A 16662-nucleotide genomic window follows, 5' to 3' on the forward strand; every position below is an offset into this window, starting at 1 on the left:
TCTTCCCGCCTGTTTGGAGGCGAGAGACAAGGAAAACAGATGCATGCACACGGTAATAAAGTCGGTAAAATTATCCTGCTTATTTTCATTTATTGTGTGATTCATTATTTATTATCGTCCCAGGCCTATTGCCCACAAGATATTTTTTTTCTGAACGACAAATCTCAATGCACGTTTTAATCTCGCAAGATCTTGTGACAGTCCTTCTGACCACACTAAGACATACAGTATCCAAGTATTGCTCCTTGAGAAGATAATAATAAAATGGTTGCTGAAATGTGAGTGGTGTACTCAGTTTTGTGAGATACACAAGTAATAGTATGTGTTGGTTTGTAACTACAGACAAAGAAATACCTATCCGTGGGTCCTCTACCAGCCTGAGCACATCATTAGCTCTGCCATCCACAGTGAAACACAAGTTCTGTTGTTGCTTCGGCAACTGAACTACAAAATGAGGATCTCCATCAACTGTAAAAGTGGCAAATGAGAGCACATTAAAACACCAGAACATACTTGACTTAAGATTATGTTTTTGCAAAGCTCTTTACCTGATGAGGAAAAGTGCTCAGCGCTCAGTCTGGATGGAGGTTCTAAAAGCACAAGACATTCAACTAAAGGACAGTCTTCCTCACTCCCAAGCACTGAAATCAATCAAAAGTCTCGTATCACACGCTCTCCAATTAACTGCACATTATTTGAGAATTACACTATAAATAAAGCCAAGTCAATACCAACCAAAGGATTCTGTGTCTGCAGCATTGTCCCCTAAAATGGCAGAAAATAACATGTAATCAAAGAGAAGCCTGCGCAGAATGCCCACAAATTAAATGTAAAACTTACAGGCATCATAGTTGAGATCATAGTCGTAATCATAGGTTGCGTCATAGTCTAAAGAACAGAAGGAAAGATGTTTAAACCAAATAATCGGTATTATATGACAATGAAGATGTATTAATCCCACTCACCTTTCACAAGGTCAATATCTGTTTGATACATGAAGAGACACAACACATGTACGATATGAGATGCATGCGGAATGCATAAATGTAAACACAGAGAGCAAAATATCACCTTTTCTCTGGATCTGAATAGAGGTAGAAACATCTAGGGGAAAGATAAAGAACATTAGAGTACAGTACACAAAAGTGGAGGTCTACCCATTTGCCCAATCAGCGTAGTTGCTTTCATGGTGGTCATGATGTGAAAAGACTATTAAAAGATCTTATCACTAGCTTGACTTTCTCAAGAAATAAAATTATATTGTACTGATCTATCATTTTAAAAAATCTTAAGAAAAGTATCAAAAAAAGAAAAAAAACAAACTTGTCAATGAATGACAAAAACGTGAGTATTGAGACACCCATAAAAATATCTATTTTTGACAGCCCCCCCCCTCCTACCATTGTTGACTCACAACACAATCCCGGTTGAAGCCCTACCATGTACAGTATATGTACACACTTATTGAACACATTTTAAAGGTGCCGTCTGTCATGGTTAGGTATCGGAATGGGGGCGCTAGCGTTCCAAAGTACTATATCACCTTCTGTATCGTGGTCGGGACTGGAACCAATTAGCGCGAGAAACGAGGGATGACTGTATTGTAAATAAACTTCAGGATTTCAAATAAATGAATTCATTAAATGATGTCTTCCATTCTTTACGCTATGATTTGGTACATGTATGCTGTCCATTTTACTTGTATTATCACATATTAAAAAATAATACAGACTTAGGGTGAATGTGTTTTCTGTGGAAAAAACGTATTATTTCTGAGAAAAAAATAAAAATATAAATTGTTTGACCAAAAACCCACAAATTTGAAAATGCCAAATTGTGAAAGTGTGGGGATCCACTATACAGTACTTCAATTATTTTCTGGGGTTAAAATTACTCCCCTCTAGTAATACTATCTCCATCATTGTGTACCCTTAATTAGGATAAGCAGCATAGAAAATAGATGGATGGATGGAATATTATTTTTTTAAACTTATGAATAAAGGGCTTAGTAAAAAAGATATACTGTAACTTTACCCAGAAGTCCTGCCGCCTCCCACAGCCTTGGCCCATCCGTTACACCAGGCATGGGTGCAAAGGTGGCTTCTACCAGGGTGGCCACGCGCTCGTCACTCTCAGCAGCAGCGTTTCTGTGGTTTCCTTCTAAATCTGGAGCAGCGGCCGGAGTGGGCGTGGACAAGAGCTGTGGCAGCGTAGTGGTAATGTTTGGATGATCTATGGGAGATGTGGTGCTGCTCTCCAGCTCTCTCCCCTTTGTAGCAGGCTGGGGGGTTAGGCAAGGAGGTGTGCTGGGCACTGTGGCGCTTGTGGAGGCTGGCGTTGTACTCAAAGTGCTGGGAAAGGGGGCGGAGACTTTTCCAGGTGCAGGAGGCTGGGCCGTCTTAAGAAAATGGAGAGAAGAGGTGGAAATTTTTCCATAATGAGGCGCAGGGGAAATTTTAGAATCATTTTGGGAAGGCTTTCTGCCAGAGAATGGTGCTGGGGGGGTTTTAGTGGAAGCGGGGCTTGAGGTTGTCGTTTTCACAATTTTTGCAGTGAAAAGTGGTACTGACGTCTTTTTAGGTTGTCTTGGCGGCGGCTGAGGAGGGTTTGGCTTTACTTTTTTGGCTCTTGGGTTGGCGGAGGAAGTGAGCCTCTTTGCAGCACCAGCTGCTGATGTTTTGGTTGTAGCTGTGCTTGTCGCCGTCGTGGTTATAGTAGCTGGGACAGTAGGCTTTGCAGTGGTTGGAGTTATTTCATCTGCATCTGGTTTAATTACAACTAAAGATGTGACGGGTGTAACAAAGTTATATTTGAGGGACAGATTGGTAGCCTTGTCTGCCAGCAACTTCTGGGTGACAGCATCAGTGGTGTTGAGTTTGGCAAGGAGCAGCTCCTTAATGGTGAAATATGCCCAGAGGCGATGCACAAAACTGGAGATGCCTTTAGAACTCCCTGAGCACCCGAACAAATGTGAAGTGCTGTTCTCGCTTGTAGTGGAGATCAAAACATCATTCTCCAGCTTGACACGCTGCTTGGCATCAGAGGCAGATAGGGACACCTTCAAATCCTTCAGCCCGGGTTTAAACCTTCCAGCCACCACCAACTCAGAGCCTTGGAAGTAGTTTGGGAACAGCGAGCGGGTGACATCAAACGCCTGATCATCCAGATAATTCAGCTGGATGTCCGAGAGCAACGGGCTGGCTACTTCATCGTAAAAGCCCTTCAGCTGCAAGGCAGCGTCTGCGTCCTCGTAAACCATTCGAGTGACGCCCCTGTTGTCCAGAGCCAAACGTTTCAGGAGCAGGAAATCTGCATCGTCCCCAAAAGCGAGGCCAAAGAGCGATGCTGAACCCAGCGCTTTTTTGGCATTACTCAGGATGGTGTCACCTGCGGTTACTCCCATTGTAGCCTCACCGTCAGTGAGGAAAATGACAAGAGGGACACGGCGGGAGCCAGAGGATGGAGGGTTGACTAGCTGGGCAGCCGAGAGCAGAGCTGCATTGATATTAGTCCCTGGGGCAAGAGCACAACAATGGTAATGGTCAGCTTTAAAACAGAAGGCTCTCCAATAAAACCAAATGCTGTTACATGTGTTGTTAGCATAAGAGTAAATGTACAAGCAACAGAGGAGGAAAGCCTGCTTTAGAGGCATAAGATTTGACCGATAATGTTCTACCTCAGTCCTCTGGATGGCAGCAATGCACATTACAAAGTAGTTGACATCTGCCCAACTGAAGAAGAAACCATATAAATAAAGCTATAGCTTTATTACAGAGCCCCCAAGGGGACGTGGAGAAAAAAATTGATGGGTTAAAAAAAAAGGATGAATGTTTGCGAAACTTTTGCGAGATCATACAAAACTTTTGAGAGAAAACGCAAAACTTTTGCGAGAGAAGGCAAAATTTATGAGAACGCAAAAGTATTACGTAATATGGACCCCCCCGAGGAGAAAAAAGGACGAATGTTTGCGAGAGCTCGCAAAACTTTTGCGAGATAAGGCAAAACTTTTGTGAGAAAACACACAACTTTTACAAGATAACGCAAAACTATTTACATTAAGAGCATTATACTTGTGTGTTCAGAGCGGATGTTTGTGGTAAAACTTCAAATTAAGAGCAACACATTCATTGAGTTTCTGATATGAGTGTTTACTTATTGGACAAGCACTGCACACAAGTGAAAGAATGTGACGTGTGGCTAATCGATGTATTTCCTTACAAGTGTCAGCACTCAAAGAGATGTGTTTCCAGCAACACTAGCTCGGACCGGATGTTAGCAATTTATTTTCAAAACATGATTCCTTCACGGAATTGTTCCTATAGTTACAGTATCACTTTATACCTCTACAATTGTGCAGTAAGGGATGCGGAAATGATGAAGATGGACATTAAATGATCATTTATAAAACAATAATTTCCACCCAATTTTCGCTGTGTGGAGGCAAGCTATGACCGGAAGTGTGTCCTGTAGCTTCATAGTTTTGCGAGATAACGCTAAACCTTTTCATTCTCTCACTAAAGTTTTGCGTTATCTTGCAAAAGTTCTCGCAAACATTTGTCCTTTTTTTTTTGTAAATCCAATTTTTTTTCCATGTCCACTCAGGGCTTCCGTACTATATAAAATCTAATCGATTATATTATTATTATTATTATTATTATCTTTTATCCAGATCAGCACCTGCAGTTTTAATGGTTACATTCTATGTCAGTGCTATACAACACCGCAATGATTTTTGGAAATCTGTTCAGTGGTTTTTGAGTTACGTTAGAAAACAAACATACATACAAATGCAGACAGCTATTGGCAGAAATCATGTGTCACTCACATCCTTCAGCAATAATCCTCTTTACAAACTCTTTGGCGTCTCGTACATTGTGCCGAGTGGCCCGCACCGTTCGTCCTTTCTTCCACATGTGAACCTTATCTGAGAAAGTGATGATGTTAAAGTGGTCTCCTTCCCTCAGGTCCCCGAGGATGGTGCTCATTGCCTGCTTGGTCTGCTGGCAGAAATAATGTTCATTATTGAAAGTAAACGTGTACCACCATTAACATCATCCTCATCTCGTTACTTGACCTGTTTTATTTTGGTGCCTATCATGGAGCCACTGACATCAATGACAAATATGACATCCTTGGGAACGACAGGAAGTCCTCTAGGTGCGAAGTAATGAACAAAGTAGCCGTCAAACACCTGAGAGATGGTGAGAAGATATAAAATACATTAATACATACCGTAAATACATACCGTGTTACTGCTCATAAGATAGGGACTAAACTGCGTTATTTACCTGGATGTCACCCATGAGGTCTGTGAGGTTCACATCATACTGAATGACAAAGTCTGCATTGAGACCCTTGGGGGAAATGATGTTCTGCTGTTGAAGAGTGGGAGTGTAACGAACACGAGCGCAGCCTGGACTCTGTTCAACTTGAGTAGATGCAGGAGGGTCTGCATCACCTGGAAGAGCACAGTGCACCTAAAAATGTTTAAAATGAACTTATCGACAGTTTCTCTAGGGAGAATCGTTCACAACGACATCTTCTCTTAATGCTATAACCAGCAGCTACCAAGTTTTTCATAAATACTAAAGAGATGGAATAATAGATTTTATTGTCAAAATAACAAATATTGTGACTTATTCGTCAAGTGCTTTGTAGTGAGCTCCAAGTAGTTGATGTTTACATTCGGCACAGTTCGCACAGGTGAACTTCTACGGTTCCTAGAGCTAAAGCTTCCCAAAGCACTCCACATCAGTATACTTTTCAACAAAAGCTAAAACAAACACAAACCTGAGTTACCTTGAGCGTTGTTAAAGAGTAATCTGCTGGTCCTAAGTGGTAGGGCCTTGATGAAACTGATGCCTGTTCGCTCTGCTATTGTGACATCTAACGTAAGGTTCTGCACAGGCTGGCCGGGCCTCAGACCCACGCTGAGCTCGTAGCGGCCCAGTCGGCGCGGTAACAGATCTTCGTACGTCACGGAGAAGGACATCCGAGTTCCTGGCGGTACACTCACCGCCACACGAAACTTCTCAATCTCCCTCTCTCTGGAGGAGAACAGTAGAAGTAATTAATGGGGAGTTAAACATGGAGGACTGTGCAAAAGTCTTGGGCCACAAAGTTTTGTTTTATTGACCTTTTTCACATAACAATGTGTTTATGCAGAACTGTGAGGAGTGACGCATGGGACAAGTCAGATTTTTGGTGAGGATCTTTCAATGTTTGTATGGCATCAAAATTACAATAGCACTGCTCATCATACTCCATGGACAAGGAAGTAGCCAAACACAAAAATGACAGTCCACCAAGCTTGTTTGGCACTAGTCCTCACAAATCTAAGACCTAAAACGTTTGCACAGTACTGTACAGCATTTGCTGGTACTCATGAGGTTGTATTATTTCTCATTTATTGGGCACTGACTTTGTAGCGACAAGTCCTGCTGTTTTTCCTTGCTTCTTAGCAGCATCGTATATTTTCCTGGCTGTGGCTCGTTCCTTCACCTGGGCTGCGTATACCTTGCTGTTGGACGTGCTGATGGGATGGGGGAAAGATGGAGGAGAAACAGTTCAATGTAAGAAGCACACCGCACCACGCCTAAATTGTTACAGTTGATTTAGTTATCCTGACTCTTTCCAAAGGGATCACAACAGGGGTGCACAAACACACATGTTGGTTGTTAACAGCTGGCGTCCATATCGTGTGAAAGGCGTTGTGGTCATAAACAGGCTAAGTGGAAAAAGAGTAATTTCCCTCCAAAAACAACTCCTGACAAGAGATCACGCAGGCCCATAACATTTCCACGGCGGCAGCACCCAACAAAATCCCAACCCAAACTAACTCTCATAGCGTGATCCAATTTACACAGCGGACTTCCTCATTTCTGCTGACCGCTGAGGTCACATGACAAGGTGCTAAATTAAGGTCAAATCCTTTGAATAAATATATGGCAAGAGAAAAAACTTCAAACACTAACTAAAATAAACCCACAGGCATGAAATGCGTCTTGTTTGAGTCGCATAGCATGAGAAGGTATGAGTGGAAAAATGGAGGAGCTTGTATTTATATGCTGAGAAGGTGAAGGAGCGGCTGTGCATTGAGGAACAAAGCCTTCTAAGTTTCACAGACAGAAATGGCACAGAACTAACACGTTACACAACCTTTTTCCTCTGGGTATTTGGCGACGTGCACAGGGTCCGAGTGTGTGAAAATATGAATAGGTGCTGGTGAATGAGCAAGAACGATATGAAGGCTGTAAATAGCTGAGCAAGTTCCAGACTCACACATAGTTAAAAAGCCTCAAAGCACCAGCATCTCCGCACGGGTGGATGTGTGCGAATGTGGCATCTCCCACTTGGCAACAGGCCTCAGCAAACTGTGCTGGGGAGGGAAGTGGGACTTTCTCTATTAACTTTTTACCTCGCTTCCACAAAGGTGGCATTCATGTGCTCTTAGGTTCCCCTCCTTTTGACCTGCTTCCGCTCCCAAATCTAGAGCCGAGATGACTGGTGGCGCGTGCTGTTGACTTATTTGTTTTGTTTATATTTGTCCGGTTTAAATGACTGTGGTTCCCAACACCCTTAGTAATCAAGTCTTGTACCTCCCCAGGCCTCTTACGTAATTCCTCTGAACTTATATCTAGATTTTGTACTGTATTGGAACTCTATTTTGGCAAATGAGGAGAACCATTGAAGAAAAACTATGAATTTACTGGGGTGTTTTATGCTGTGTGAATGGTATTGGATCAGGAATCTATTAAATAACTGCAGTGTTAAAGCTCCATCACAAAAACACATATTGGTACATGTTCATGTTTATATGTTTTGCAGTCTTACAATAGTAGTTTTTTGAGTTTGGCAGCTCCTTTGATTGTACTGTACATGGCAGATAGCATCGATAGGTGCAGCCAAAACACCAGAAAAAAGAGATGTTCTTACATGGAGAAGTTGGATATAAATGCAGATGATGGCAGGTCGACCTCAAAGGCAGCCTCTTTGGTGATGGCCAGCTGGTTCCATATGGAACTGTGGATCGTGGTGACAGCATAGCGGGATACCACAGAACACTTCACGTGGTAGTCAGTCACCTTCAGCTGGTAGACAGGCAGATTAGTTATATTAGCAAGAAGAAAGGAAGAAACAGTAAGCACGTAAGAAAGGAAAACTACTGTAGTGTGATTACCGTATTTTCCGGACTATAAGTCCCACTTTTTTTCATGCTATGGCTGGTCCTGCGACTTACAGGTATACTGCGGAGCGACTTATATATGTTTTTTTAGACACTGACAGCTGCGCTCTAAGCTTGTGTGCCACTATCTGCTACTCCTATCACTCCTGTACGACTGAAAATTTTCAGTGTAAACATCAACTTAATGAAAGACGTCATTGTGCATTTTTGGCTGGTGCAACTTGTACTCCACAGTGTCTTATAGTCCAGAAAATACGGTACTTGCTGTCTGATGTCCTATCTAATGTGTCATATTGCTTTTGAAAAAAAACCCCTTTCAGACAGAATTGTATGATTAAAATTTAAAATAACATTACATGTTTGCACAATCTGTTGTTGCAAGGCCAAATTAGGGCACTCTCATTTGTATATTATGGTGTTGCTGTATAACTGTAACACTCATCTTTTCTCTTTAGATGCAATTTTCAGATATTTAAGCCTCTGCAAATGATAGACCATCAACAGATGGACAAAAACAGTCTTCATATAACTTATTACTATTATTATTATGTATATACTTATTTACAGGATTTTTATTTTATGGTAAGGGTATGTACAGTATATCGTATTTTGTTTTTTGGTATTTATTTGTAACTTGTTAAGAATGTGAATTTGGTGTTATCTTATAAATTAAAGACAATGGTCAAAACAATGGTATTTGATTTCCAAGTCACACTCCTGGGATATTAAAGTCTCCAGTAAGGAAGCACTAACTTTCACTTGCTGTTGTGTAAATGGGACAGACAAAGCGATTAGAAAAACAACCACTGTAAGGAAAGTTTTGCATGTGGTAGCTACAGAACATTAACTTAGCCTCATTATTTTTGGCTGATTCCTGGTTAGCTTTGCATGTTCCATAGCTTGAGATAACTGCAGCCTATAAAAGCCACTGTGGTTGTGCAGTTCCTACAGGATGGCACATTCATACACACTGTGGCCAGGTTTGCAGCGTTTTCTAGCAGGGTCAAGAGTGTGGAGGAGATACCAGGAGACATACAGTATTCTGGCCTGTCTCCTGGAATTTATATATCTATTAGTAGTCATTTCTACATACACTCCTGATCAAAATCTTATGACCAGTTGAAAAATTGCTAGAATATGCATTTTGCACATTTGGATCTTAATGAGGTTTTAAGTAGAGCTACAATATGCAAAAACAAGAAGGGGGAGTGAGAAAAAAAAAACATTCAGAACTTGAAATTTAAACAAAAAAATGTTTAATTTTATGTCAGGCATTCACACTGTCATGCCCTCCTGATGGCTAAAGCTAAGAAGCTTTTTCTTTTTCAACGTGGTCGGGTTGTGGAGCTGCATAAGCAAGGCCTCTCGCAGCGTGGCATTGCTGCTGAGGTCGGGTGCAGTAAATCAGTCATTCTGCATTTTTTGAAAGATCCTGAGCATTATGGAACAAAAAAGTCAAGTGGTAGACCCAAAAAAATCACACCTGCGCTGAGCCGGAGGATCCAACTGACTATCTCTACTTAAAACCTCATCAAGATCCAAATGTAAAAAAATGCAAATTGTAGCATTTTTTCAACTGTTTTTAAGACTTTGATCAGGAGTGTAACCTCAAGCAAGGCATCAAACAAATTGCACAGTTCCCTCCCTTGCCAGGATGCTATGCTGCATGGGTGATTTTCAGTGGGATTGCAGAAGTTATTTACTCATAAACTACTGTTAATTACAATAAATATTATTTTTATAGGCAACACAGTGGAAAGTTGTTAACACGTCAGCCTCAAAGTCTTAAGAGCTGGGTTTGAATCTCCTTTGGATCAGCTCTGTGTGGAGTTTGCATGTTCTTGCCGTTGGTTTTCTCTGGGTAATCCGGCTTCCTCCCACAGCCCAAAAACATGCATGTTAGGTTAACTAGAGACTTTAAATCAGGGGTCACCAACGTTTTTCCTTGTGAGAGCTACTTTTACAAAATGAAAATGGCCAGGAGCTACTCATTTTTGTAACATTTATTTTCAGAGCTTATTTTAAACCCAAACAAAGCGAATATGCTTGTTTTGCCAGAACATGAACAAAATGCTGGTGTCCACAACTCACATTTTGTATTTCAGAATGCATTTCTTTCTACTGTTCTTTCATTATTAACTGAAAACCTGAATGAAAAGCAGGCTTGCGGGCACCTCATGTGGTCGTGGGGGGCTACCTGGTGCCCGCGGGCACCTCGTTGGTGACCCCTGCTCTAAATTGAGCGTAGGTGTGAGTGTGAAGGGATGTTTGTCTATAGAGTATGTACACTGTGATTGGCTGGTGACCAGTCCAGGGTGTACCATACCCCTCGCCCAAAGTCAGCTGGGATAGGCTCCAGCTCACCCACGACCCTAATGAGGACAATGGAAGATGGATGAATGGATAATCCTTGTGACTCCACACTGTTGATATGCTGCCAGCAGTGGCATGAGGCCTAACGACAACTGTGTTCAAACACAGGAACAATGTTTGTCCTTCTTTTGCCATGTCAGGGAATGCTCCGATTACTTCTAACAATTCAACAAAACGACACAAAGCAGTTCCCCACATGCAGTCCCTTCCGCTCTTGCTTGTTTACGTGGGCCACGCTGGCGCCTGCTGGGAGCGGTGTGGCCAATGAACACTACAATCCTGCAGGACATGGGGACGCAGCCACATCAGCCAAGCATGACGGAATTCAGGAAGGTCCTCCTTTAGTTCTACTTGAGTATTTTGGCTGCAGTGGCAGTATTTAAACTTTATTGTAGGATAGGATTTTTGGTTTTGTACGAGCACCAAGATCATGAAAAAACACTGAGAAAGATAAGTGTGTGTGCACCCCCGTCTACTGTATCACTCTACGGATCTTGTGTTCTTTGCAATAAACACAAGTACTGTATTTATTCTGTGGAGTGCAGTTTGTGGCATAAGCATAGAAACTTACCACTGGTTTGGCTGGTTTGCTTTGACGCTTGCCTCTCTGCAACACAAACAAGGAAAGCATGAGAACAGTCGGAAGAAAAACAAGGTGAACTTAGAGCTATAAGAAGACAACTAATGATGGGTATATGTTTGAAGATGTGGCCACAGTCTGGCTCCGTGCACCATGAATCACAACCATTCATGAATGGAGGAGAAATAAATACTCTCACTGTGCACAGGGACCGGGAGGGTGCACGCGTGGGTTTCAAATGTTCATTTGGCACACAAGTCATTGCTGTGTCAATACATTACCACACATCCGGGACATTGCTGGCTATTTAATGCAAACACAACTTTTAAGAGTGGAAACTGTGTGGGGAAACATAAAACTTCTACTGTTGTACGGTTCACTGTTTGATCACTGATTTTTCACATGGAAAAGTTGATTAGTGATCATTTAACATGAAAAATGCAGTTTACTGTTATTCAGGATGGCATAATGGAAAATAGACCTTACCTTTAATAGAATGTTTTGCCCAAGATGTGCTGAGTAATCCCTTGATAATCCCTCTTGCACATAAAAGAGGAAGAAAACCATAAAGTACTGGATGCTCGAGTGAATGATTTCCATAATAATGCAGGTATTAGGCGCTGTAAAAAGAAGTTGGTGTCCTCAGGAGAGATGCAGCCCGTACCTCACATTTTAACTACTACTACTCAGGCTTTGCACTTGGAGACTCTCCCCTCCCTTCTTCCTTCCCTCACCTCCAAAAACACGCGTCCTCCTCATTAGACTTTAATATCCGTTAGCTGCACGGAGCAAAAGATGGCGACCGGAGGTGAAGTTCGGTCAGAAAAGTCGGCTGCATCAAGCGGGGTTGAAGACTGGAAATTTCACGGGCTGCTGCCACTGGGATCCACGAGTGAAATGACGGATTACTGACATGCTCAGCTATTTCAGACAAATACCACCCCACTCTACACTCCTATCCCACACAGTCCTTTCACTGTTTTTACTTCACGGACACACAAGTAGACCTCACAGGACTAAATCTGTGCGTCTACCCGTCTCAAGTCATTTGTTAAGTCTGGATTCAAATAATACACGACTCACAAAAAGTTAGAGATATTTGGCTTTTGAGTGAACTTCATTTGACCTTCTATAAACTTTTCAATGCATATGTGAAAACTTATGTCGGTAAACCTCACTCTCTGATGCCTCAGGAGTCGTGCTTGACAATGAGTTGGCAGCTTGGGCTTTTAGCTCGTTGGCCAGTGTTGCTACTGTCATTGTGCGGGGATCTGTGGACGCAGGTTCGAGCCCAGGCAGGATGCAGACCACATGTGTCACACACACGCCCAACTGCTCAGTGTCTCAGTACTTATTGCCGTACAAGTGTACAAGCGACTTAACAACTAAATTCGCAGCAAGTGTTTGATACATTAATCGACAAATACGTTTTTACAGAAAGACATACCGTAGTGATGTGCGGATCGATACTGAAATATCAATACCTCCGATACCAGACCTTTATCCTCTAAAATTGATTCTCAAATCAAAATACACTAGGTCCCCAACTTACGAACACAATTGGTTCCAGACAACCGTTCTTATGTCGAATTGTTCTTAAGTCGGGGAAAACGTAATATTACCTATTATATAGGTACTACCTGTACGTGTATACATATACAGTATATGTGTATGTATGTAAATATGAGTTTGGATGCAGTAGTAATATTAAACGAGGATAATTAATGAAAAAAACAATAATAAAAGTGATATAATAATACGTAATGATAAATGTTATTTACCTTTGAAGAGGAGTGGCCGAGCATACGTCGTTGGTGGTGGTGGAGGAGGAGGAGTTATTGAAAAAAAGGACAAATCGTCGTTGTTAGACTCTTCTAAAAGAGGTAGTGTTCTGTGGGTGGTGTAGAATTAAGCAGCCTATTAACTCTTCATAAACTTTAATAACACGCTCTGTCCGGGTTGTATAATTTAGCTTTCCATTTAGCTTTATCTCCCCAGTCTTAACTCTTCCTCTGTAGGTCCCATGAGCTCTAACGCTGCCTCTGTCCCATTAGCAGTGTCACAGTGCCCTCTACTGGTCAAGCATGTACAGTAGCAGTATAAATACTGATTTAGCGACTACAAGGCAAAATAAAATAAAATATAGACCAGTCGGCTTGTGTTTGTATCCGCGAATGTTCGCTAGTCGGATGTTCATAAGTTGGGGACCTAGTGTACTGATATTTTGATACTTCAGCCATTTGAAGTAATGCATATCATTAACGAGAACACAGTGGAAAGTAACAACTTTATTGAGATCTTGAAATGATACATGGTTGGTGGCAACTACTTTTCCTTCCACCTGGGTAACTGCGAAATGCATGAGCGCAGCAGCACACTGCTCATTCAGCCAGTCTGCTGAAACGATGGCAGATCGTGTCACTCAACCAATGTGCTGCTCTTAATTTGAAGATTCAACGCAAACATCCGCTACTAGCTGACATTGACACAGCAGCATCACAGTTTGGAATTTGTACCTCCTAAATGTTATGGTACCTAATCTAATTCCTCATCAAAGTGTCACCATTGAAGTTTAACAGCTGATAATGGCCACTGAAACTGAGAAATGTAGTCTTTAGTGCACCGGTGTCAAACTTTAAGGCCCGGGGGCCGGATTTGGCCCGCCATATCATTTTATGTGGCCCGCGAAAGCCTTGAAATAATGTATGTCAAAAGGATACTTATTTTGTTATTAATATTAATTTTGTCTTTACTTTTTTAAGTTTTATTTTTCATTATTTGACTTTTATACTATTGTAAAATTATATTTATATTATTCTATTTTTATATGTATGCTGTATGCTGTAATTAAATATTTTTTTTTACTTAAAATATATTTAAATAAGTAAACATTTAAATGTTTAAAATATATTTTTACAATAAGTGAATAAACATTTATCGTTACATTTACAATAAATAATAAAATAATATATTAAAGTAAGAACAAAAGGAATATTACTAACAAAAACAACTTTAAATTATTTTTTGGAAATCAAAAAGACAATCTTTCTTGCTAAATGTATTTGTTGTCAATCTTGACAGAAAACCTTATATTTTTTTGTTGTCATCCAATTGAAAATGACTATTTTGTATTAGATATTAATGAAAAATTTATGTAATCATTAATTAGTGAGGAATTGCTCAAATAGAATTATAAAAAGTGGCCCTCTGAGGATAACCATAACTGCGACGTGGCCCACGGTGAAAACGAGTTTGACGCCCCTGCTTTAGTGTAACAACTTACAGCATGACTTCCTGTTTGTGATGTATGGTAGAAGTCCATGACCAAATTTCGGGTCGTAATAAAAGTTTTGCGAGATCTTGCAAAAATGTGTCTTTTAAAAAAAAATTAATAAATAAAAATTTGCCCCATGCCCCCCCCCCCCATGTACTTATAAAGTCGCCGACTTCATAACTGTTCAAATAAAATAAATTTTGCTGTAACAATTTTATAGTGAGGTTGCTTTAATCAAATTAAGATGGCCTGAGACTACCAACACTTACTTTGCAAAAATGCAAAATGGTTCATTCCACCTGTACGAACAGTAAGAAAAATACACATCCATCTGTGGCAGCGTCAGAGAAAGTTATAAATAAGTTTTGCTTTTGCATTTTATAGCACGTAACTGCGGTGTTACATAATCATGCCACTTTACACAAACCACATGCACATTAGTAGCCTCTGCCTGGCAGATTTATTCCTCCCTGTCAGGTTCTCGGTGTGGTTAGGACCCCAGATGCAGAGGCTTAGAGTTCGTGTGGTAATTCAGGATTTTTAATGACAAAAAGTGCAAGAGAGAGTAGATCCAAAAACAGAAAACGATGGTGTTGTGGCAAAAATAGAGACAAAAGGCAAATGAAAGTTACACCATGAAGAAAAGTGCAAACACTGGGGTTAGCTGGACGGCAGGGAGGCGGCAGGTCCAAATGGGCATGGAACACCGACTGGTAGCAGAAGCACTCGGGTGTGTTGCCAGCAGAGGCGAAACAATGAACCAGCGGCTGCCAGCTGTGGGTAGTCTGCTTAAATGAGTATAGGGTAATTAGCCACAGGTGTGCCCAGCGTCCCCGCCTCCAGCCCGCTTAAGGTGTAACTGCAACAATAAAGGAAAAAACAAGCCAGAAGAAGGCAGGTACCACGCAGTGACAACCACAACAATTGGTAGTCACTAGCACATTGTGACAGTACCCCCCCCCTTAATGGGCGCCACCCGGCGGCTTACCTGGCTTCTCTGGGAAACGCTTGTGAAAGTCCGAAATGAGGGTGGGGTCGAGAATGAGGGACCGGGAAATCCATGAACGATCCTCGGGGCCGTACCCCTCCCAGTCAACCAAATACTGGAAACCCCTGCCCCTTCTTCTCACGTCCAAAATGGCCTTGACCGTGAATGCTGGGTGGCCTTCAATCATCCTGGGGGGAGGGGGAGGCACCTCCGGAGGGCTGAGGTTGCTGGTGGTAACTGGTTTAAGGAGTGAAACATGAAAAACCGGATGTATCCTGAGGGACTCTGGCAGACGGAGTCGAACAGCGGAGGGGTTCAGGACACGATCCACGGGGTAAGGGCCGATGAATCTGGGCTGGAGCTTCTTTGAGTCAACATGGAGGGGTAAATCACGGGAAGAAAGCCACACCCTCTGTCCTGGCTTGTAATCAGGGGCGACTGAGCGGTGGCGGTTGGCTAGGCGTTGGTTGCGCTCTGATGTCCGACCAAGGGCTGCCCGTGTGTTGCGCCAGGCCCGGCGGGCCCGTTGTAGGTGGGCGGCCACGGAGGGGACTGTCACCTCTGATTCCAGGGATGGGAATGCCGGAGGCTGGTAACCATAGGCGACGTGGAACGGGGACAGGCCCGTGGCGGAGCAGACCAAGGTGTTGCGAGCATACTCGATCCACGGCAGGTTGAGGGACCAGGAGGCGGGCTGTTGATGGCAAACACAGCGGATGGCCGCCTCCAGGTCCTGATTGGCTCTCTCGGTTTGACCGTTGCTCTGTGGATGATAGCCCGAGGACAGACTGGGTGATGCTCCGAGGGCTTTGCAGAACGCCTTCCAGACAGCAGACGTAAATTGTGGTCCCCTGTCTGAGACCACATCCAGGGGGATTCCATGCAGTCTCAAGGCGTGAGAGACTAGTAAGTCTGCCGTCTCCAGGGCCGAGGGGAGCTTCGGGAGTGCTATAAAGTGAGCCATTTTCGAAAAGCGATCCACTATGGTGAGGACGACTGTATTTCCGTTAGATGGTGGAAGTCCTGTCACGAAGTCCAGTGCTATGTGGGACCATGGGCGGGAGGGGATGGGAAGCGGTCGCAGGAGGCCCGCTGGAGCCAGATGAGATGGCTTGTTCCGCGCGCAGACTGGGCAGGCGGCCACGAACCTCTGGACGTCCGCTCGGAATGACGGCCACCAGAACCGTTGCGCCAGGAGGAAAGCGGTGCGGGAGACTCCGGGGTGGCATGCTACCTTGGACTCATGGGCCCACCGGAGGACC

At 42.7% G+C, this 16662-nt stretch overlaps 1 protein-coding gene across 2 annotated transcripts in view; it reads right to left on the bottom strand.

Annotated features, from left to right (window-relative positions):
- The window catches only part of itih6 (inter-alpha-trypsin inhibitor heavy chain family member 6), a 16008-nt gene extending 4011 nt beyond the window's left edge, over positions 1–11997 (bottom strand). The window contains exons 1-15 of one of the 2 annotated variants that reach the window (XM_054789436.1): positions 11625–11997; positions 11130–11165; positions 7936–8090; positions 6422–6532; positions 5800–6047; positions 5289–5458; positions 5075–5191; positions 4826–4997; positions 2035–3513; positions 1072–1104; positions 966–983; positions 841–888; positions 736–765; positions 549–590; positions 355–468 (exon numbers count right to left, since the gene is read on the bottom strand). In XM_054789436.1, the coding sequence (XP_054645411.1) occupies positions 355–468; positions 549–590; positions 736–765; positions 841–888; positions 966–983; positions 1072–1104; positions 2035–3513; positions 4826–4997; positions 5075–5191; positions 5289–5458; positions 5800–6047; positions 6422–6532; positions 7936–8090; positions 11130–11165; positions 11625–11738 (2887 nt within the window). In that variant the 5' untranslated portion in view covers positions 11739–11997. Of the gene's footprint in view, positions 1–354; positions 469–548; positions 642–735; positions 766–840; positions 889–965; positions 984–1071; positions 1105–2034; positions 3514–4825; positions 4998–5074; positions 5192–5288; positions 5459–5799; positions 6048–6421; positions 6533–7935; positions 8091–11129; positions 11166–11624 lie in introns of both variants that reach the window. The other variant, XM_054789428.1, reaches the window with a different exon arrangement.
- Between the last annotated feature and the right edge of the window lie 4665 nt (positions 11998–16662).

The sequence above is a fragment of the Dunckerocampus dactyliophorus genome, chromosome 1, assembly GCF_027744805.1.
Source record: "Dunckerocampus dactyliophorus isolate RoL2022-P2 chromosome 1, RoL_Ddac_1.1, whole genome shotgun sequence".
Lineage (NCBI taxonomy): Eukaryota > Metazoa > Chordata > Actinopteri > Syngnathiformes > Syngnathidae > Dunckerocampus > Dunckerocampus dactyliophorus.